Below are 23446 nucleotides of genomic sequence, written 5' to 3'. Positions count from 1 at the left end.
GTAACCTAAAATAGAAAGAATATATTTACACACCCAATCTTCATTAGAGTTTTCCCTTCAATATGCTCCTAAGACTTCTTAGCCACTTACCTCCATCAGGAAGCATTATGTTCTGTGTGTGTGTGTGTGTGTGTGTGGGGGGGGGGGGGGGGGGGGGGGGGGCGGGGGGGCTTGCTGGTATGGTGAACTGACCGCCAAATTGGCCAGCCGTGCAGGCCTGATAAGGTGGCCATTTTCCTTTTTTGAGCCTCTCTAAGACATTATAGAGTGCAGATAAAAGGCTCAGGAAGACTCAACTTCAGGGAGGAGAGGGAAGGTCGTCAGACCCCAGTGTTCTTTCCCCAAGTAGACCATGTTTTACCCTACCGCTCGCACCCATTCATATCATTTTGTCCTCCTCATTGCCTCATTTTCCCCGCTCTTCGTTTTCTCCTTCCAATACCATATGAAGCAACGCATCAGATGTCACGTTGTCATGAATGCTATTGTGGTGCCAGTCTCTTCTACTATGACGCGTGGAATGATAATCTGTTTTTAGGAAATAATTGGGCTGTCCCATGCTCCCACTCAAATGCGTTAACGCACCGGTGCGGAATAAACGTCACACCCAACGGGCCAACAGCTGCCGACAGCGCCGATTCAGCCCAGCCTTCTACACAGTGTCAACGCTTGGCCCGGCTATGGAACCCAGGCTCAACGGGGGGTCTGGGGGCTTCAATTTGCAAGCTTGTCTAATGAGGGCCATGAAGCCGTGTTAAAAAAGCCAAACACTTGCAGTATGATCCTTATAACCAATGATGACATCGACCTCATCATGTGCCGACACTTATCCTTGCCCCTACAACTGTTTTTCTCTTTTTCGCCTGGCTTTGTCCTCTCTTCCACACTTTCCTTGTCTTTATTTTTCACTGCACTTGTTTATTTTTTGTTTTTCAGAGGCTATGCGATAGCAAGCAGCAGTGACGACCGGATGAATGAACCTCCTACCTCTTTAGGCCTTGTGCCACATCAGGTAAACACACACACACAGACACACACACACACGCGTGCACACACACACACACACACACACAAACACACACACACACACACACACACACACACACACACACACACACACACACACACACACACACACACACACACACACACACACACACACACACACACACACAATAACAACATTACCTGTGTGATGAACTACACCGACCTGTGTTGGTTTTCTCCAAACCCACTGTTCTTTAATCACGACTCAAACTAAGCCGTTTCATTAGGCAGTGTTTTCTCTTTTTTGTTTTCAACTAGTCGCTTCAAATTATGAAGTGCCACTTATCCTCATCTGCCAGCTATTCTCTATTAAAATGTTGATTCACCAAAGAAAGGGCAGTGTTTTGTTTTGCGAACCATTACGTTAAAGTGGTTACATCAAATCATCCAGAGGTATATCAATGCTTTTACGAATTACTCCTGACTTTTAATCAAGCAAAGATTTTCTGGCAAGGCCAAAGCTATGCACACAGCCACTCATAAGGCACCAGCTGTCAAACAGGATGCTAATTGCTTTTATTTAGCGAGTTTCTCCCTATGACAATGTCAAGTCGCTGATATCGATGACCCCAAAACACACACACTGATATTAATCACTCACGCACGCACACATTCACTCACTCTCACTCTCTCTCACACACACACACACACACACACACACACACACACACACACACACACACACACACACACACACACACACACACACACACTCGCCTGCCCATCTCCCTCTCCATACGTGTTCTCCTCCGAGGCCATAACACAGGGTTCCATCATGCAGTAGTACCATTCAATCGATTGCCATCTATAGCTCCACTCTGACTGGGCCCCGACTTTGATTTCAAGTTGTTCATATTCGTTGTTTATCTGAAACTGTCCATAAATTCGAATGCAAATAAAAATAACATCTATACCGGCAGCCGGCCAATGCTCTGAATGGCTGTTCCAGACGCAGATATGCAAGCTGTGCCTGCTTGCTCAGTCACAGTGGATGGACCATCTAACACCTAACAGTTCTCATTTGCATTCTCATGAGTATTAATGGCACCGTGAGTCAAAGCCGTCAGCGGATGGCCTTTCAGATAAAGTTCCTTGCATGTGTTCGATAAAGAGGTTAATCAAGGTGAAGGGGTAGTCTGGGTAGTATACTAGCCTGATGAGGTATGTGAGTTGACATGACTGTCGCCTGCAGTTCATCACCATTATTAGGTTAAGTGTTCTGACGCCACAGCCATTGTCTGTGTTGAACTGGCGCCACAGTGCCACCCTGTGGTCTTTTCAGGCACCGGATCACCATGTGTGTAAGTAAGAATTTCATAGCCTACTAGCTGGAAACTAAACTTGTGCATGTATAACTATATTTTTGATATGTGTGTGTAAAGTGTAATGAAAAACACTGAACATCTAACCACAAAAACAGCTGTTTTTACAATATTTTCATATTTGAGGTGAGTTGAGCCAATCGGAAGCAGTGTTTCAAACAAGTGTTGTACTGTAGATGGCGCTATCCCCTTGCTTTGATTTCAGTCCTCAGTCTTTCATGGAGCTTGCTATATAGCTTTCTAACACCAGAGGGGGTTCAAGACACATGTTCAAACTAAACAGCAAACATAACATTTTACCCTAGTATAAAATCTCTAATTTCTCACAACTTGAAAGATTCAATTGAATCCTATTTTTACATTCCTATTTACCAGTTTATTCTAAAATGTGTTATATCACTTACAGAAATAATACACATTTTATGTTTAAAATATATGACTTATAATTATGCCATGAGCTCTTCATTGTCCTGATTTTGTCTTGAATGTACAGATTCGAGGCTTCCTGTCCAGGTTTGACAACGTCCTGCCTGCCAGCCTGGCATTTGACAAATGCACTGCCTGTTCACCTATCGTAAGTCACCAGAATACATATTAATAGGCTTAATATGATTGTTGTCAAGATATTGTTGAAATAATAAGGCGAGACCCACGCCATAAAACTTTTGGTGTTTGAGACGGAAAATGCATCTCAAGCAGAATTAATCAGGGGGTTCCCATAGACGCTGTGTTGCTAACTCACTGTACTAGCTGTGTTGAAATGTAGTCCCTGGAGAGAGAGACACACACACACACACACACACACACACACACACACACACACACACACACACACACACACACACACACACACACACACACACACACACACACACACACACACACACACACGGGCTCAACCCAGATGGTAATAATCAGGCAGCAGTTTTTCATTGATGTCACTGAGCGTCGTATGAGAGGCATTATCTCCCACTCGTGCGGTCTGTGCGCATGTGTGCGGTTTTGTGTGTGTGTGTACGTGCGTGTGTAGATGAGGGTTATTCAATGGTTCAAGTGTCCTAAATCAGCCAACCGAGGTGGGCGGCCCTGGACTCGTATTTTTGTCCCTGGTTGTCATTGGTCCAAAGACAACTTGCCAATGACGGGCCTAGTTATACTCTGAGGCTGGGCGGGAAGAAGGATCCTATTGGCTGTGGCGGTTTTGCGTAAGACTCGGGTGAGGGTAGGTGTTGAAGGGTAGGGAGGGTAGGGGGAATTGAGGAAGGAGAGAGGGAGAGATGTTGGGGGGGGGGAAAAAGGAGGTAAAGTGGAGGTGGGCGGGGAGAGATACGCAAAACAGGGTGTTGTGTAAAGTGTAAGAATGCTTCACTTTCTCCTCTCCCCCACACTCACGCTCACACAAACACGCACGGCCCTTCCTTCAATGCCCTCTTTGTGTCTGTGAGGAGGTCATAAAGTCCATGATCTATCTCTTTCCTGCGGAGGCAGTCTCTCTTTCTCTCCTTCTCTCTCTTTTTCTTTCTTCTGAGGGCCCATGCTGACAGGAACTGAGGGAAGCCCACGCATAAACATAATCATGCGACATCACTTCCAGCGCATCCCAATTCGTAAACACACTTGAGTACGCAGGCAGGCCCAGATGTCGCATCTCCAGAATGGGAGATTGGTCTAAATCCCACAGTTTGTCCCGCTTTAAAACCCTTTTCTTTCTACATTCTCTCTGGTCGGCGTCCAACTTCCTCCTGGCTCTATCGATTATTTTTTTTGTTCTCCTCTCTCCTGTCTGCACTTCATCTGCCCACCCCTCCTTCTCTCTCCTCCTCCTTCCGCCCTTTCTCTTAGCCACCCCCACCCCCCAAGTCTCTGTGTGTGTGTGTGTGTGTGTGTGTGCATGTGCGTGTGCGTGCGTGCGTGCGTATGTGTGTTCGTTCCTGCCCCAGTCAGCTGTGTGCTGCCAGGTCACTATGGAAACAAAACAATTCAACCCCTGTCTGGGCTGGAGTAGTTCCTGTAGCGAGCTGGGGCTTTTATTGTGTGTGCACTCCTACATGTGTGTATTTCTTAACTCGTACTGGTTCTGAAAGCCAATAAAACAACAAGGCCAGGGAGTAAATCTCAGCCTGTGACGTGGCTTGGTCTTAAACCATGCCAGGCAATGTTCTATGATTACATTAACAATGACTGCCAAAAAAGCCACAACACTATATACGTATTTATAGCAAAAGTGTTATCAAGCTGAACATGTATAATACAAATCGTTTTTTAAAATTATATTTGGTAATTGAAAAGCAGCATAATTTGATTTCCATCCACTAGAGGGCACAAAACTGCTCTCGTTAAAAATAATGATATTCTAACTAAATTCATCACATTGCTCCCATAATCCAGTTCCAGCAGTCCTTCTTCGTTTTTAAAGATTAACTCTGACAAACCTATACCAGTTTGTATTGAGCATCTCTTTTGATAGCACAGATTTAGATGGTCAAAATATTTGACATGAACTTTATATTGGTTGGTCAGATTCAATGGTTTACCAATATGAGTAGAATGTAAAAAGTCTCGAATTCTTTGACCCAGTGGCTTTTTTGTTTTTCACAAAGTTAAAAAAAGAATCTATCAATCGAGAGATCAGACTCCATCACTTCCCCAGAACGAACAGTACACAATGGCTGTTTGATTGACTTTTAGCATGATTGCATGATTGCATGATTTTAGCAAACGCGCAGGCCCAATCAGGCCTAAGTAATATACACTGCTATACTGTATACAGTCGGTGCTTAATAAGATGGAGCCACAGACTGTGCTTCAAAAAGACACCAGCATCCTAGTCCAATCAGCCGCCCGGAAGGCTAACGCACTGTCCTAGCTTCTGTCTCTGTGTGTGTGGGTGTCTGTATGTGAACTTAACGACGTCATGTGTTCCAGATGTTAAGAGCTTAAAACATGATTGTTCCCTTGGCTTAATTAGCTCTATCTGTCAACTGTCTGGAATCACGAGCAAAGCCTCAAACAAAAGGGAATCTTGTAAAGCAGATTCCAATCTTTCCCTTCTGGGTTGTGTGCCACTTTAGCTGCCTCTTCCATGTTTATGGCACCGCGAGAGCCGCATCTATCTGGGCAGAAGTAAACCATTGGATCCACTGGTTGCATTTGTGTGTGGCATGTTGCTAGTGTGTGTGGGTGTGTGTGTGTTTGTGTGTAGTATTGATACAATACAATTGCATTGTGTGTGTGTGTGTTGGTCTTTGTGTTTACACTTTGTAGTATGTTTTTGGTGTGATTTTCTGTGTGTTGTTGAGTGGCCTCAGAGGACTTGTAGTGAATCAGTTGGAGCTTCATCAAAAGACGGTGGCACATGTCCATGAAGCAGGGTTGGTAGGACAGGACAGTCCGTTCTCGTCTTTGTCCTGTTGAAGGGATCTGAGACATGGAAGTTTAGCATCCGGGAGAGGGAAGATGAACGTTGGAAAGGTAAAAAGAGGGAGATATCAGAGTGTATTGTGTTGGGGATAGGTCTGGTTTCAAGACTAGACGCCAGGCTGGTCTGGGAACACAGATGGGCACACACACACACACACACACACACACACACACACACACACACACACACACACACACACACACACACACACACACACACACACACACACACACACACACACACACACACACACACACACACACAGTTGGTACAAATGCAATCGCACTAGGCAGCCGACAGACACATTGAAGCACGCACACACACAATTGGCTCTACACAGACACACACATTTCTACACAGAATTAGTTGTGAGGCAGGGGGCACTCGGAGATCACACACACACACACACACACACACACACACACACACACACACACACACACACACACACACACACACACACACACACACACACACACACAGCGTACAAGACAGTAAAACACACAGGCCTATTGATGTCTGAGGTAGAGGTAATCCTACACCTGCAGAGGAGGGTCGAGTCTGTGGGCGGGCATGAAAGGCTTGGCCTGGCTTGTAAGGCAGAGCATATGTGTGTGTGGGGCTGTGTGTTGGAAGACCATAGTGTGTGGTGCGGGGATGAATGGGGGCGTAGGGGTTAGGCTTTCAAAAGACCAAAATGCATTTCATTCAAGTTGCAAGTTCATGCTCATAATCCAGGTTTTTACATTGATTATGAGTGCATGTTCAGTGACTAGAGTGAGATTAGAAAATATAAGACAGTCAATAGACTGTCTTCAATAGAATTTGGGCATCAGAGTAGAGGTACAAGGTATAACAAATTCATATTAGATCTATTGATCCCAAAAAACTACATTGGGGCAGCACTATACTACTACAGGGCTCAAGGGGCACATTTGAGCCGAGGCACATTTGAGCCGAGGAAGTCAAGAAAGGGGAGATAAAGGAAGTGCAGGTTTGTTGTTTCAATCACAATTGGAGAATTTGTATCCATCTTCATGACAAAAGTTGCATTTCAACCCCTTTTGTTTGGTTGAAGACACAATGTGTACCCTAGATGGTTTACACCATCATTAAAATGGGATCATGATGTCTACACAAAAGCTTATGTTTCTTCAAATAATGGCCCATGCTCGCTGCAATGTTTGCCCACACATGGTAAACATGTGATAATCTGAATCTGGGATAAGCCCAGGCTTGTAGATTGCGAAATCTATTCAAATGAAAAAATGAAATCACCTTTCTAAGGCGCTCAACAATGAAGAGCGTTTGTGACGCTGTTGTCTAATTGACACGTTGGATGTGTCAATCTGTTTCCAGTCGTCACGGAATGAGTTTCACAACAGCTTGTAAAATATACACTACATAGAATTCACACATTTCACTTCAGGCATGTTTTATCATCCGAGTTGAAGGTTGAGGGGGATATGAGGAGGGGAGGGTTCACTTGTTTACATCCACTGTTGTTTCTCCTCGTCCCCGATAGTCGCTGCTCATAATAAGAACCCTTGGCCTGTCTGCTGTTTGTATAGGTGCTGGACCAGTACGAGAGGGACGGCTTTCACTTCCTGTCCAAAGTGTTCAACTCCTCCCACTCCTTCCTTGAAGACCTCACGGGACTGACCCTGCTGCACCAGGAGACCCAGGCCGCAGAGGTACACACACACACACACACACACACACACACACACACACACACACACACACACACACACACACACACACACACACACACACACACACACACACACACACACACACACACACACAGGTGTTAAGTAGGTCATGGTAAACCCTTCACTGGAATGCTTCAGTTGTGTAGTTCAGAGGTTGGTGCCATTGACCTCCAATTATTGGTTGGCCACTCAAAGCCAACTCCACATTCACACTGAGAAATAACTGGACACATTGTGATTTCTCCATCTATGTATCTATCAATCTTTGTATCTATCTATCCCCTTGTGTCCCTGTTTCTCCCGCACTCGTGACGTCTGAGAAGAGAAATACGCAGGTCTCTATGGCACCAAACTTTTCTGGCCGTCCAACTTTCCCTTATTGTCTCCGTCGCCACGGCAACCGCGAGTTGTTGAATCAGTGGCACATATTTATTGCAAACATCCTGAGCCATTGCTGTGGGAGTGAGTGAGGGTGGTGGTTTCCCTCAAGACTCCCTTCGGACGAGAGGGAGACAAGCATTTCTTGTGGTTACGTGTGTGTGTGGGTGGGTGTGTGTCTGTGTGTGTTTGTGTGTATGTGCTTTGTTTTGTGTTTTTGTCAGATGGGGCGGGTGCCTGTGTGGGAGGGGAGATGTGTGGGGCCGGGGGCTGGTTGTTGGTCGGGTCTTGTCTGGTCCCGTTGAGCTGTGGGAAAACCCCACATACTCTCTTCCTTCAACTCCTCCTCATAACACACAGACTGACAAGGAGAGAGTCATACAGAAAGAGGTGAGGGAGAGAAGGAATGAAAAGGGAGAAATATTGTATCTCTTTGTTGTCCCTCTTTCTCTTTTTCTCTCTCTCTCTGTCTGTCTATTTCTGCAATATATATATAGGCCTCTTTGCTAGGCTAACCCTCCATTAAGTCGAAGGGCCAGGCTAGTCTGTTTGGAGGTATCAGGACCTGGCTAGTCTGCCTGTAGGTTTCAGGACCCGGCTAGTCTGCCTGTAGGTATCAGGACCTGGCTGGTCTGCCTGTAGGTTTCAAGGCCTGGCTAGTCTGCCTGTAGGTATCAGGGCCTCGCTAGTCTGCCTGTAGGTTACAGCGTGTGGGAGGGCCCTCTCTTTTAAAGAGCCCTCTTTCTTTCCCTTCTTCTGCTTCCAGGATCGGGGAAAAGATCTAGTCTTCATTAGGAAAACATGTTATTACTTATATCTGCGGGGACCCACTTGTAATAGAACTCAAGTGTATGTGTGTTTTTGGACTGGATGGTCTCATGCTGTACAAATATGAAGATCAAGTTGACTTGTGTTTAAAAAAATAAAAGGAGAGGTTGAAAAGGTCAGCCAATTAGTTTTATTTAATAGAGAAGAAGTGAACACGGTGTTCGCACTGCCTCGAGGCAATCCAGCGACAAGATTTGTGAGTTTGTTTTACACCTTTGACTTAAGACCATGGAAGAACATTGAGTACTCCTGCTGCTCCACCGGCCCCATCTTGCTATGGGCAATATTTCATGTCATGCGTTTTGCTGATACCTCCCTATGTCATCAGAATCAGTCAAACAACGTTTTTACATGCGCTTATTTCTTTCCTCAGCCCAGAATCCTGTCCTCAATGTATTGTGTAGTGCATGTGCACAGGATTTTGCATGCGTGTACCACTACTATGATTTCAGGGACGATATTTAAAATATTCAAGTAACCGTGTCGAACTATAATCTACATCACTCCATTGCTGTAATATGTACTTTGGGCCTATTTTGAGCCAGCATGAAACCGGAGAAGTAGTTTTTATGTGGCTGTGATGGGGCTTTGGTTGAGTTCACGTTTGGTAAAAGTTTAGACTAACCTTTCTCTCTCTCTCTCTCTCTCTCTCGCTGTGTGTGTGTGTGTGTGTGTGTGTGTGTGTGTGTGTGTGTGTGTGTGTGTGTGTGTGTGTGTGTGTGTGTGTGGAGCCGTCCGTATGAATGGCTTCTTTGTGAGGTCAGCTTGTAGTGACTTAGGGGAAACTCGGATGGCAGGCGTGGGTTAACAGGGCCAGAAACTTTACCACATGTATCTGAGAATAGGCTCCATAAATAAATGCATACAATGTTTAGCTACTTGATGTGTTTTCTTTGTCTTTGATTAGATTTGATTTAATGTCTGTGGTAGCAAATAAATGAAAGTGCATTACGTCATAGCTGCCAGGAGGTTTTAAACTCGCATGATGTGCAGTGACTAATCATGGTGTTTTACTGCTTCTTGACATGAGCAATCAACTTGAAATCCTTTTTTTTAAATACACTGTCTATACTCATACATGTTCTTCTCTTGTAAACCTTGTTCAGAACCAGCTTTGTGATGTTGAGGGCTGCCTTTTTTCTCAATATTGGGTGTTTAAATTAGCTTAACACTTTGATACATGGATATTGTGGTACAATTTTCCATCTCTCTAACTACTGGAAAGAGAACAGGCGATGACAGAAAGAATATAAAGGAATAACTTAATTCCTAGTCGAAATGGGTAATGTATAGATAACGGTGTAGTCTTTGAACTTGGATTAACCTCTCTGAAATTTGTGTATGTGTGTGCCAGCCAGACAATTTGGGGGAGTCAAGCTGGAGATGGTAGGGGCAAAAAAAACAATTTAACATTTTCATCTCACACAGGCACGCCAACACTGACGGACACACACTCAAGCTCACAATGTGGACAGACAGACGCACACATACACACAAAGACATGGTTGGGGCCTGGAAGGAAATTAGTGTCTGCACAGGATGCTGTGGCTCTCTGGTGCTCTACCTCCCTGCCTGCATGTTTGAATTTGCAGCCAGCCGGAGAACCACAGAGGCAGGCAATACTAGGGGTCAGATCAGCCCATCCAATAAGACACAGGCCACTGACAAAACCAGTGAACCAGCTCAAACCGGGCGGTCTAGTACAAGTATGACGGCCATGGGGGATTACGTCATCACACATAATATTAGTAGAAGTGTTGTTTTAGGTTTGTTTGTGTGTGTCTGTTTGGTTGGTTCTTAGGGCCACAAATGATAAGCAAGCAAAGGATTGCCATTACTGCCTTTGTGGTTATGGTATTTATAAGCCAGAGTTTACTTTTTAAAGCATTTGTTGGATTACCTAAGGCCTTTTTTCTAAGCAAACACCCACTGAAAGCAAACACGCACACACACATTTCTCCCCCGAGTTGTGTGTTGAGCTGTGAGATAACATAGGGGATGACATCATGGGGTGTTTATCAACCATTCTATGACTCACTCTCGCGTCTCCGGGGCTCGGCTCTGGCCCAACCAGCCGGCCTCCACTCCTCTCCGGCTCAGCCTGGCCCATGCAAGCACTGCCGCAGTGACAGCAGGCGCACACTGCCGCACAAATGCATGCACACTGACGCACACATTGCATGCACACTGATGCACACATTGCATTCACACTGCCGCACACATGCATGCACACTGCCGCACACATGCATGCACACTGTCTCTCAGTCACTCACTCACTCACTCACACATGCAATGGCACACACTTGCACTCACACATACGAGGACACGCACATACAATGACACACACACATACAATGACACACACACTTACAATGACACACACATGCACACATACAATGATACACACGCGCATACAATGACACAAACACACACACACGCATACAATGACACACACACACCACGCACACAATGACACACACATGACTTACATGACTTACTTAATTATTACATTTCAAAAATGTGATATGTGTGTGTGTATGCACGTGTGTGTGTTAATAATACACAATTTTGTGTCTTGGCTTCATAGGGCTTCATGTATGTCAGAGGAGCTCAGAGCTGTATCCAAACACAGCTACGGTTGCTACATGCTGCAATTATTACCAGATGGGTCGGGCCTCCGCTGGGAAAAACAATATTGGGCTTGCTTTTTCATTAGCAGACAATGCACACCCGTGTGTGTGTGTGTGTGTGTGTGTGTGTGTGTGTGTGTGTGTGTGTGTGTGTGTGTGTGTGTGTGTGTGTGTGTGTGTGTGTGTGTGTGTGTGTGTGTGTGTGTGTGTGTGTGTGTGACCTGTGTCTATGCATTGCCAGTCCTATGCATGTATTCTTTGAATGTATGCTTGCTATGCCTGCTTCGGTATAGCTCGGCTAATTATATCTTAGTGCTCAACCTGAAGTGATGCACGCCAGCTATGCACAGAACGGATCACACCTCCCATCTTTCCTAACATAGTTAGCATCTCTGGCGTTCTGTCCTTCCGTCCCTCGCTTGCCCACGCACACATTTACTATACATAGCTTGGTTTCTAAATCCTGGGTATTCTGGGATGTCCGAGGCCGACTTGGGCAGCCTCAGCTCCTTTCATGTTTGAAGGTCAATCCCTTATCTTGTTGGGTTTGGGTGATGGTGTAAGTACGGACACGAGTTGAAGCATATGCTGTGGAGCCAAAATGTTGTTCTTTTTTGGTTTGGGTCGAATTACCATACATTCTTACATTGCAACCCTATATAGCAGAACAAAGATAAACCACAGTCACCAGGCAAACATTTCAACCCAAACCTTTAAATACGGGGAAAAGAGCATGCTATATTTCAGTGACGATACAGAAGCAACTATTATAAATAGCAGTATAAATGGGAACAGTGTGTTTATTAAAGGCACACTTTTAACCAATGCATTCAGTTGGTCGTCTGCTGGAAGCTATTTAGCTCTTGTGTTATCGGTGACAGCCAATATATCTATATATGCTATAGATATAGATTAAATTAGACCTAAGATCTGAATAAGGAAATTCAACCCTTTGAGCTATAAAATAAATAAGATGCAGCCCGGGCTTTTTTATTTTTACCTTTTTTTTTGCAACCCAACAATGTGCAGCACCATAGCAACCAAGGCTGTTTAGAAACAATGCAACATGATATTCCATAGCTGGCCTGCCGGGGGCATGCAACTATGTTTAAAATACTGCCCACGAGGGGGGGGGGTGTGTGTGTGTGTGTGTGTGTGTGTGTGTGTGTGTGTGTGACGTCTGATATAAAGTCTCCAAAAACCAAACCATTTCTGGCTGCCATTTCCCTCATGTAAGCCATAAACCGTACTTTACAACCTCCTAAACACGTTCGCTTAATTCCCTCAGCATCAAAGATGTTTTTCAACATTATTTTCCGATGACACGGAGACGTCCCACCGTAAATAGAGGAGGCAAACGCGTGTTCATAGCCGAGCCATGAGACATCAACATGCCCTGGCAAGTGCCTTCGCCTCCCCTCTCCTGCGGTCTGGCAGGTGGGGTACTATAAGTAATACATGCAGGGGTACCATCGGCTAGGGTCGTCCTCCAGTACAGAATGATCAAGCACTCCTAAATAAAGCCCCTTAAAGCAAACTCTCTTGCCTCACAACATGGGGAAACCTCTAGGCATGCACGGTTCTATAGATGGCCTCCGTCTGCTGGCGCCTGCCAGTCCGGGGCGATGGCCTCTGTAACCCCCCCCCCCCCCCCCACCCTCAAGGCAGCTGGCCAGCTTGAATACAGACAGACGGATGGACGGAAGACAGGTGATCGGGTTGCCACTGCCCAGACTACAGTCTAGTCGTCAATGCAGGAACCTCTGCCAGCAGCAGGTATTTCTGAATCTGGGCTACTACTGCGCTTTTAGAACAAACGTAACCCCCCCCCCCCCCCATCGCTTCCTAGCGTTGAGCTGCAGGCTAGTGTGTGTCTGTGTGTGTCTCGCATCCACACATATACGTGCCCACTTCTGCAGGGTCCTGCTGTTTGCGTCTGGCATCATAAGGTTTTGGCAGGCTTAATAACAGGTCATCTGCCTCGGAGCTCTGGCATCTTAAAGCTAGTATCTGTTCTGCCCAGCATATGGTGTAGAGTGATAACGTGTGATTATATCAGGCCTGAAGTCCAGATTTTGCACACAAACACGCAACACAAACGTTTGTAATCTGGGGACAACCAAGAATTTTTCAGAAGCTCTAAAAAAGGGGAAGCTGACACCTTAATTTTAAAGCGAGATGAGGTAATTTTATCCTTTCAGTCCGTTTACACTTGTTCATGTACTGCCACTTTTAGGTCAGGGATCAGGTGTAAATGCCATACTTCCTTTTGGTGACACGGCCTGTTACAGCATGTGTTCCCAATTGCCCTTTTCCATGTACGTGTGCTGGATTGACTCTGTTTGATTACTGGGCTTCCCGCTCGAAGGTGTGTCTCTAACTGGTGACGAGCTTGCCTTGGGTCGATGACACAGAATACACACTTATTGTTATTACTGCCTCTTGTGAGATGTGAATGATTTGTTCCAGAGACATTTCATATATGTGGTTCGCTTCACATGGAACACACAATTATTTTGTTGTGATTCATTCAGTTAATGTTCAAAATTCCCAATATATTGACCCATATCCCCTCCTAATCTCAATAGCTCAGTGTGAGTTTATTTATTTCAGAGTTGTATCCTCACTGGACAATGATTTACACATAATTGTCCAAGTGCCACATAATGTCCTTGATGTAAGAAATAAAACGCATATCAGCAATCTAATAGTGTAAAATATTATTGAATGTCAAGTCTTTAGCATGGAGGTGTGTGTGTGTGTGTGTGTGTGTGTGTGTGTGGGTGTGTGTGTGTGTGTGTGTGTGTGTGTGTGTGTGTGTGTGTGTTTTTGTGGGTGTGTCTGTGTATGCCAGTGAGGTTCCACGGGGTCTGATTGCTCCCTGTGACCACACGTTGCTTGGCTTTGACTCACAGTTGTAATTAAACATGGGGCAGGACTCTACTGGCACCACACACACACACGCACGCGCACCATCATCATGTGGATGACATTTATTTTGTGCTCCGTGGTTATCGTGAGGGTTGGGGGGGGGGGTTTGTGGTTTGTTTATTCTACAATAATAAATAATTGGATAGCTACCGTGCTACAACATATCCTTTACTGGCACAGTCGTTTGCATCATTGGTCTTATGCCAGCACACCTCGGTTGTCCTTTAACAAGGGTGAGAAAGCAGCCACCAGTGAAGTGTGTGAATCAGGCCTGAGCCGATAACCTACAGGAAATGTGTCAGGAACGGAAATGTGACCCAGAGGGAGCGGCAGAGAGAGAGAGGGAGAGAGCGGGGGAGAGAGAGAGGAAAGGTGGAAAAATAAGCAATAGAGGATATGATAGAACGGGGGATTTCTGCTGGCTGGGTTTTGATTGTTTGATGGTCTGAGGATGGAGTGGATAAGCCACACGAGTTGACTTGAGAGGATGACAAAGTGAACGAGCTACGAGTTTGTTGTACGGTATTAACCCAGTTTACGTATGAGTGTTGGCTCAAGCCAACGCACACAGAGGGCAAATGTGGGTTCATATTTGTAGCATGACCCAAAAAATAATGCAAATCATAAAGCAGGGCTGTATTATGGATGTCAACATTGTCTAATAATGTTCTGTTTCGGTTGCAACTCTATATACTATGTGTGATAGGCTTTAGATAAAGTTAGTAAGCAAGCTTGAAAGGTAGACTAAAGTTGGCTGGTTGGACACGTGGTCTATAAAGTTAGGCAGCTGGACACTTAGGCTAAAGTGAAACAGTGAGACTAAAGTTAGCTCGTTGAAAACAAGACTGAAGTCACTTTGAAAGTTGGAGCAAAGTTACTAGGGCATTTAGGTTTGGACTATAGTTGATTGGACAGCAGTTTGCCATGGGAGCAGGGAGAGGTGTGTCGTGTGACATACGGACAGACAGAGAAAGAGAGAGAGGTCCCTTTTTCCCAAGAGAATGAACAGGAACCAGCTGCTGCCCTGTGGGCCGCCACACCCAGCCGAGAGACCACCAAATGTGTTTTTCTAGCTGTTTTTCAGCGCTCTGCTAGAGACGGAGCGAGTGGACTGGAGGGGGGGAGGTGGAGCAGAGGCCAGGGACATTTTGGAAAGAGTGGACGGGAATGGCTATCGTACAGAAGTGACTTGTTTTTAATTAACCTTTTGCGTGCAGTTGTGCATTATCCCGCCGACTATTAAGACATCACAGTAGACTCATGAGGAGCACAGACCCACCCACCCATCCATCCATGCTCTGTAGGACAGAACTAGAGTTTGTCAGAGAGAGATTGTAAGAGAGATGGAGTTTCCATAGCCACCCTGACACACCTGAGGAAAGAGTGTGTGTGTGTGTGTAGGGGGGGGGGGGGGCAAGACAACAATCAATTCTTCTGTGTTTTCTCTTCCCTAAGTAGTGTTTTTTTTTTTGTTGTTGTTATCTGGAGCGACTTGTTTGATTACCCTGAGACTGAGGAGTTTATGAAAACACAAACCAGGGACAAGATCTCAGCCAGGACATAAACACTTACTCTGTTCCCAGAGTAGTTCACACACATACACACTTATTTTGATGTCCTCCTCTTTTCTGCTGTTTCTGACGTCTCTCTCTTTCTCTCGTGTGTGTGTGTGTGTGTGTGTGTGTGAGACTAGGACAAACCTTATACCAAGCAAAACCATGTTGAGGATTATGTGTGTATACGTGTCAATTCATGTTCTGCTTTGTTTCTATAAGCCCTTGGGTAGCTTAGTGTGTCTCTTTATTGATTGTAGTTGACAGGTCGGTATTGTCTCATACTTAAGTCAATGTTACCATTGCACCTTCTCCCACTGCACAGCATGATGATGCTTTTGGACCGGCTTCAGTCAGGGTATGTATACATACCTTTTGGCTGTATTTTTACTGATTTGTTTTATACTACACTACCACCAGCATAGCTACATATACAATTATGTGGCTCCAGCAGTTAAGTGTGCGCCACCTCCACCTCCACACACACCCACACAAACACACCTTTATGCACGCACGCGCGTCTATTCCGAGGTTGTTAAAGCCCTGGCGTTCCCCTCTGAGATGTGGAGCCGGGAACGATGACGCCACTGTGGAGAACACTGTGTCCTCCTGGGGGAGATCAAGACAAGCATTAGGACCAATCACGGCTCAGAAAGCACAGGGGACGCGGGCTGTGACCTCAGCTAACATCTCAGCCTGGTGTGCGTATGTGCGTGCGTGCGTGCGTGCGCGTGCGTGCGTGCGTTACAATCACTTACCCTTAAAGTCACCGTGAGATGAAAATGGGCCTCTTAAACCTTGTCTTATGTCCAAATCTAAAAATAACGACTGGCACTTCAACTACAGCAGACTTTTCTTTTCTCGGTGAACACAAATGGTTAAAAGAGGCCCCAACTTTCTTTCAAGCAGTACTTTGAATAGTGTCTGCACTCCCTTGAGAGGGAAGCTGCGATGGGCAGACTCTGAATGACGTTTGGTATGGTGTTATTGTGTTTTGGGGTTAATGGTGTTGTGGTGTTATGCTACGCCCACTGTTGCACCAGCCTGATCCTGAAGAAGTGAATAACATCCTGGCTACATCTTCCCCTTCCTTATGGAGGATTTACTAGTAAACACCTCAGTATGTAAATAAAAATAAATTCTTATCTTGGATGATTTACCTGTAAGATTCTTCAGTATGGAAATAAGATTGTAGATATTCTTATCTTAGATTTGATCATTTATGTATATTATATTGCCTACTTTCCCTTTGTGTAGTCTGTTTCATATTCTCTTTATGAATACAATATTAAGACTTCATGACTCCTATATTTATGTGCACTGGAGGCACAGCTGATGACAAGAACAATCAAAGCTCTGAACTCAAAACTTCACCCAGTTTGAGGAGCAGATATTCTAGTGTTCTTGGATCAGAGGAGTGACCTGCTATTCTCATGGGTCGGGGTGGACATCCAATCCCAACGTGTGAATGTAGCTGCAGAGAGACTCGTAAGCCTCTAGGCCCAGATGTGGGACTGAAAATCGGTCCTAAGTTTTTACCAACCTTACAATTTCTTCCTGCATTCCGTCTTGTCCATATTCCTGTCTCACTTGGCTCCTCTTTATCTCGGGCCCGGTGCCCTGCCATCACACCAGCATTTAGAACAACCTAATCCAACTCCCATGGGATGAGAAGACGGGTCACAGCTTCTCATCATCTTCTCTCTCACGGCTTGTACTGAGAGACGCTACTCAATCATGGGAAAAAGGTGTGTGTGTGTGTGTGTGTGTGTGTGTGTGTGTGTGTGTGTGTGTGTGTGTGTGTGTGTGTGTGTGTGTGTGTGTGTGTGTGTGTGTGTGTGTGTGTGTGTGTGTGTGTGTGTGTGTGTGGTGTGATGCTGTAGCATACCAGGGCACATTCCATTGTGGATCAGGAGGTCTTCTACCACTTCGGGTGGGGGACATGTAGGAGCTGGTGGTTTGAGCCCCATGCTGTCCCTTCAGCAAATTACAAGTTCACCTGAGCCCTGGACTTGGGTTTGTTTTCATTTTAAAACCTCAATATTATGTACAAATGAGAACCAGATGTTCTTTTATCACATTAACTTTGCATGGGGTTGTAAGATAAGATGGATAAGTGCTGTTGAAATGAAGCCATTAAGTTACTATTTTCCGAAGAAAAGAAAAACCATGATTGTGAGCTAAGTATAAATTGGCTCATATTGAGGCCGTAGCTGATAGATGGCTATGGCATTTATAACAAATTACACTCAAATTATTGCTCTTACCTCCAGCGCCTTTGAATGGAAAGTACACTCAGCCCTCCCGTTGTTGACCTTGTGTCTTCAGATTGTTGGCTATTTCACAGCTGAGTAGCCTTTTATATGAACAACTGACTCCAGGAAACTCTACACGCAGCCTGCATTATTGATACACCTACAGGAGCTCCCATTAACCTGGGGTACACCCGTGTGTGTGTGTGTGTGTGTGTGTGTGTGTGTGTGTGTGTGTGTGTGTGTGTGTGTGTGTGTGTGTGTGTGTGTGTGTGTGTGTGTGTGTGTGTGTGTGTGTGTGTGTGTGTGTGTGTGTGTGTGTGTGTGTTCTAGACTATAAATGTCCCTATAATGTTTCTGATGTTAAGTTGTTTAGGAAAAGAAGCAGCATAGAAGCCAATATATGCCTGCACTAGTGCATGTGTGTCTCGTTTTTCATTGTTTTGCTAATTTGCTGCTTAGGTGGCCTGGTGCGCTGTGTTTTGTTTTCCATGATGGAGGCGGTAAGCCACCAGAGGGGAAACAATAGGGAGGGGAAAATGAGATGGTTCTTTGGACGAGGAGGCATGAGGCCAAGGAGCAGCTGGAGCTGGGTGTCCCTCTTTTCAGTTTCTATGAGGAGACTGGATGTCTTTAGTAGAGGCAGGGCGTGGCTGATGATAAGCTAGGATAAAGCTCCCTAGTACCTGGCTTATTTTCAGTATTTTGGTTTTGTACGTACCAATCAATTAAACTGACACACACACACACACACACACACACACACACACACACACACACACACACACACACACACAGCCAAATACGCAAACACACACACACACACACAGATCCGTCCTACACTGTCGCTCTTGGCTTCAGAGATGGCGGCGGGGTTCATGAAAGTGTAGCCCACCCTGCCTCCGTGCTGAACCCCTGGGGGGCCTCCTTTACGGGGTTGATGGCTCCATGATTAGCCCGGCTCATCAAACACTCGGCCCCAGGCAACCCCCTTCAGAGGAGCCTTTTGAAGCGCCCATGAACCCCCCCTGCCCATCGTCCTAGACAGATAAGGTGAACACATCACCCATCAGGGTCATCCCTCCCCTGATGTCCAACTACCGGCTGTAAAAGACCCCAAACTCGTCATCCCTACAGGCGGGGTGGGACCCCCGCTCTGACACATCTCTATGGGTGCTGCTAGGCACGCTCGCATCATTTTTTTACGGCAGGGTGACGGAGTCAGCCCCCGGTCTGGGGGGGGGGGGGGGGACACCTGGGCCGCCCTGTGGCTCGCCAGACCCACCAATCATCCATCGGCCAACATGTGTACAGAATACCACAAGACTCCTATTACAGACCTCCTATTGGCCCGTGATGGATGGCTGTGATGTGGGGCGTTTAATGTGGGGCCATTAAAGGAACAACTAGCTCGCCGTGAATGTTTATAGCCCACCGGAATACAAAGGCAACCCAGGGAATAACCCACAGTTACACAAACATTTGTTTTTGGAGCTGACGGAATAGCACAGTGATTGTTTGTAGCCGTCGGAAATCTCTCCTCGTCGGCCTCTTGGCTTCCCCCCCCCAGTGAAGCCGGTCCATCTGTGTGGTCTGCTAATGGTGCAGCGGGGATCGTGTGGCACGCCCCCCCCTGATGAAAGGCCCGCTCTGTTGCGGCGCCGCTGTCGGTTCTGGTGCTGATATGTAAAGCGGATGTGGGCTTTAAGAGCACAGCGGCCTTGTGATCCTCGTCCCGTTAATGGGCCGAGGGCGTGTTGTTAACACCGTCGAGAGGGGATGCTCCAGAGGGTAGGACGAGCCCACCCGGCCCACCCGTAGCCAGGACACCCTTACCCCAAAGGAACCCCAGTCCTGTGTTGAATCGGATTGAGTTGAAACGACGCGGCGTATTCAAGAATCCCGTCCTGCTGAAACAAACACGCTGGGTCTGAAATGGGCAGGTTCACTTTCACAACCATCCACATCTGAAAGGGTAAACCAAGGCCAAGAGTCTCCAGAGATATCGAAGAGGCAGAGTATGAAGTCCACCGCCCCAGCCGGCCGGCCTCCCACTCATGTTGCTACCCTCGGTTCATTCAGGAGTTAACCGTTTATCTTTGGCTGTATGGAGGATGTGCTGCTCTGTGGCTCGTGCCCCGACTGACATCCTCCCTCTCAATCAGACATGTGCACTGTTGTTGTCTCCCAAAGGTACGTTGTCCGGGGCAACTTGACATACGCGAGCATGGACATACTTCCGCACGCATGCAAGCACACGCACACACACACACGCATCTATAAAGACCAATAAAACCTAATTATAGCACTCTTGCAAATATGTTATGAATTAGAAAAAAAAACGAGTCGTTTCATTTGGCTGTCCATACATCGTCTGTCGAACAAGAGATAAGCAGCGACCGCCGAGACGGTTGGTGGTTGAAAACTCGGTCAGTGATTTGTGTGAGGAGGAAAAAAAAAAACACCTAACGGACGTCCCTGTGTGTTGAACATGTTCAAATAATCAGCACTAGCAGAAAGTTGGCAGTCGGAGTTCCTGGCGTGGAGCTACCTCCCAGAAGCCATCAGATCTGATCAGGTCCCAGCGCGGGTTCCAGCGCCAGCCAGCAGCACGCCACAGCCATGACGGGCTGAGACCTACTGACACACACACACACACACACACACACACACACACACACACACACACACACACACACACACACACACACACACACACACACACTCAGATAGTCGCTGTGATTCCATGCGGATTAACATTGGCTCTGATTCGAGGTTGTGGATTGATAAGGAGCTTCAAAGAGTACATGGGCACGGGCGGGCGGCACCGTCGATATACGTCCCAGCAGCCAATCGCATTGAGGCGTTGGCGTGGTCGTGTGTGACCGAAGCGTGTTGGATGTTCTTTTTTCCTTCTCCCGTTATTTTTTTTTTAATTGCCCCCCTGATTCGAACGGTTTCATGTGCACCCCTGCCTGCTGTGGAGCGCGGGGTGGAGGCGGCGGGGTGGAGGCGGCGGGGTGAAGGCGGCGGGGTGGGGCGGCCGGGCCGCTCCGGACCGCCTCACTGCGTCTCCTCTTCCAGGAATCCGCTCCCGTGTTGCTGCAACAGGGAGCTACGGGGACACAAGCATCCCAGCTATTCAGCCCCCTCTGAATGAGAGTAGTAAAGCTGTTGGCCGTGGTTAAGTCGGAGTGAGCCGGGTTACGTAAGGTGTGTGCACCCCCCCCATACAGCCCCCCCCCCCCCCCCCCCCCCCATCCTGGCCTTCCTGATTGCCTTATTTCAGAGCCTCTCTCTCTCGCTCTGCCTCCCTCTTTTCATTTTGAACAAAGGGTTTCATTTTGTACACACACACACACACACACACACACACACACACACACACACACACACACACACACACACACACACACACACACACACACACACACACACACACAGCATCAGCGGGACGATGGCGGCCTTCCAGAGCAGGGCTCCAGTGTTGGTCCATTTCAAAGGCCCATGGCCCCGCTGTCCCCCTCTGAAGCTGGCTGGCCGGCAGCGCTGGAACCACGGCGAGCTGTCCTCGTCCAGCTCCAATACCAGCACCTGTCCCTCGCTCTCCCTCCACAGCCCCGGGGCAAAGAAACCCATGCAGCTCCTATTGTTTTAGTTCAGGGCTGGTTGGTGCTGAGGCAAAACGTGTCACTCTCTGAACCGCGACTATAAAAGACTTCCTGGCGACGGACGGTAACTAACAAGCCCACCGACACTATGGGTCTTTACACACACACACACACACACACACACACACACACACACACACACACACACACACACACACACACACACACACACACACACACACACACACACACACACACACAGTCAAGCTGGGGGAGAGGGTGAGGGTTTTTTTTTTGCGGGCGTCACACGCCACTAACTACCAACACCTGCAGGTCATTTGAACAGAGATGCTACGCTTCTGGTTTGATGTTCTTCTAGTCTACTCAGATATTCTTGGTTTGCTAGGCGTGTCGGGCGCTCCGTCGTTCTCCTGCTCCCGGTGAAGTGTTGCCATGGCGTGGGCAAAAAGAAAATGCCCAAAAAGAAACAGAAAAGCCGGAGGGAGCGGCAGAAGGTCCGGCGATTCTCTTTACGTGGCGGTTGCCGTGATTGTTCCCTTTGTGATAAGTAGGTCACGTTGGCAATGAGTTATTGTGCAACTCTTAGTTTAGCTCCCTGTCGCCCCTTTCACTCCTGGCACGCTCTCCCGCCAGCCCCGGGCCGTACGCTGGTGCATGGGCCGCTCCCCGCGCCGGGCTCTCCGAGTGCTCTGCATTAGCAGAGAGTCGGGTTACACCCATCGCCACATCCATCCAACACTATCCGTTTGTTGGAGTAATAACGCACATGCAGTTTGTGTGTTTATTTATTTTTGTGTGTTCTGCGTATGCAGTTTTGTGAAGGACTCGTATAAATTGCAACGCTCTCATCCTTTGTAGTGCAATTCACATATCACTAGTAAAGTCACACAGTCACGGAATGTGACACGTCTTCGTCAAAATGGTGTGTGTGTGTGTGTGTGTGTGTGTGTGTGTGTGTGTGTGTGTGTGTGTGTGTGTGTGTGTGTGTGTGTGTGTGTGTGTGTGTGTGTGTGTGTGTGGCTCAGAGGTATGTGAATTGCGTCTTGCATCAAGGGGAATGTTACCAATGCGCGGTCCAGAGAATGACTCTGTTGTTTGCTCACACACTTCTGCAGAGGAGCACCCTACTGTGTGTGTGTGTGTGTGTGTGCACCCGCGCTGGTCTCACTATGCGTTTGTGTGTGTCTGGGTGGTGCAGTTGCAAGTCTGACTGTACAGTGTGTGTTGTGTATCGTGTGTGTGTCAGGTTCTGTATGTCCGCTCCATTATAACGTCACCTCTGGGTGAACTACGTCTGGAGCTAACCAAAGGGCCTCACACCTCGTGTAATGGATGGCAACCCAGTGTTGTGCAGCCTGTCCATAAGCCATCAGCTTATATATCAGATTGGCTGGATAAGCCGTGGTCCATCGTGTTCCTTCCTCCCCTTTTAACTCTCCCCGAGGATGCAGTGATGCCTGGAGGTCGCTTGGCCAGTGTTAGCGGCTGTTGTGTGAAGGTTGTATAATACATCTGATGTTTCAACACTTTCAACCGTTATTTTGAGCCGGCCTGATGCTCTTAGCTTGCTATGTGTGTTAGCACTACATACACACTGTAATTTGTTTTCATGCAGGATTTTTATATAAATGTGGTGTCTGAACACCTGTCTGGGCCTCTTATTTTTTAGATCTGGGATATGAGCGACGACGAGAGCATCTGAAAGGCGAAGCTGCTCAAAGAACCATCTTCCAGGAA

At 46.9% G+C, this 23446-nt stretch overlaps 1 protein-coding gene across 2 annotated transcripts in view; it reads left to right on the top strand.

Annotated features, from left to right (window-relative positions):
• atg7 (ATG7 autophagy related 7 homolog (S. cerevisiae)) overlaps positions 1-23446 on the top strand; it is a 40186-nt gene extending 16740 nt beyond the window's left edge. For both annotated transcript variants that reach the window (XM_030375677.1, XM_030375676.1), the window contains exons 16-19: positions 937-1012; positions 2863-2943; positions 7362-7484; positions 23379-23446. In XM_030375677.1, coding sequence (XP_030231537.1) covers positions 937-1012; positions 2863-2943; positions 7362-7484; positions 23379-23411 — 313 coding nt within the window. In that variant the 3' untranslated portion in view covers positions 23412-23446. The remainder of the gene's footprint in view (positions 1-936; positions 1013-2862; positions 2944-7361; positions 7485-23378) is intronic.

The sequence above is a fragment of the Gadus morhua genome, chromosome 13 (assembly GCF_902167405.1).
Source record: "Gadus morhua chromosome 13, gadMor3.0, whole genome shotgun sequence".
Lineage (NCBI taxonomy): Eukaryota > Metazoa > Chordata > Actinopteri > Gadiformes > Gadidae > Gadus > Gadus morhua.
This window is presented reverse-complemented; position numbering and strand designations above follow the sequence as displayed.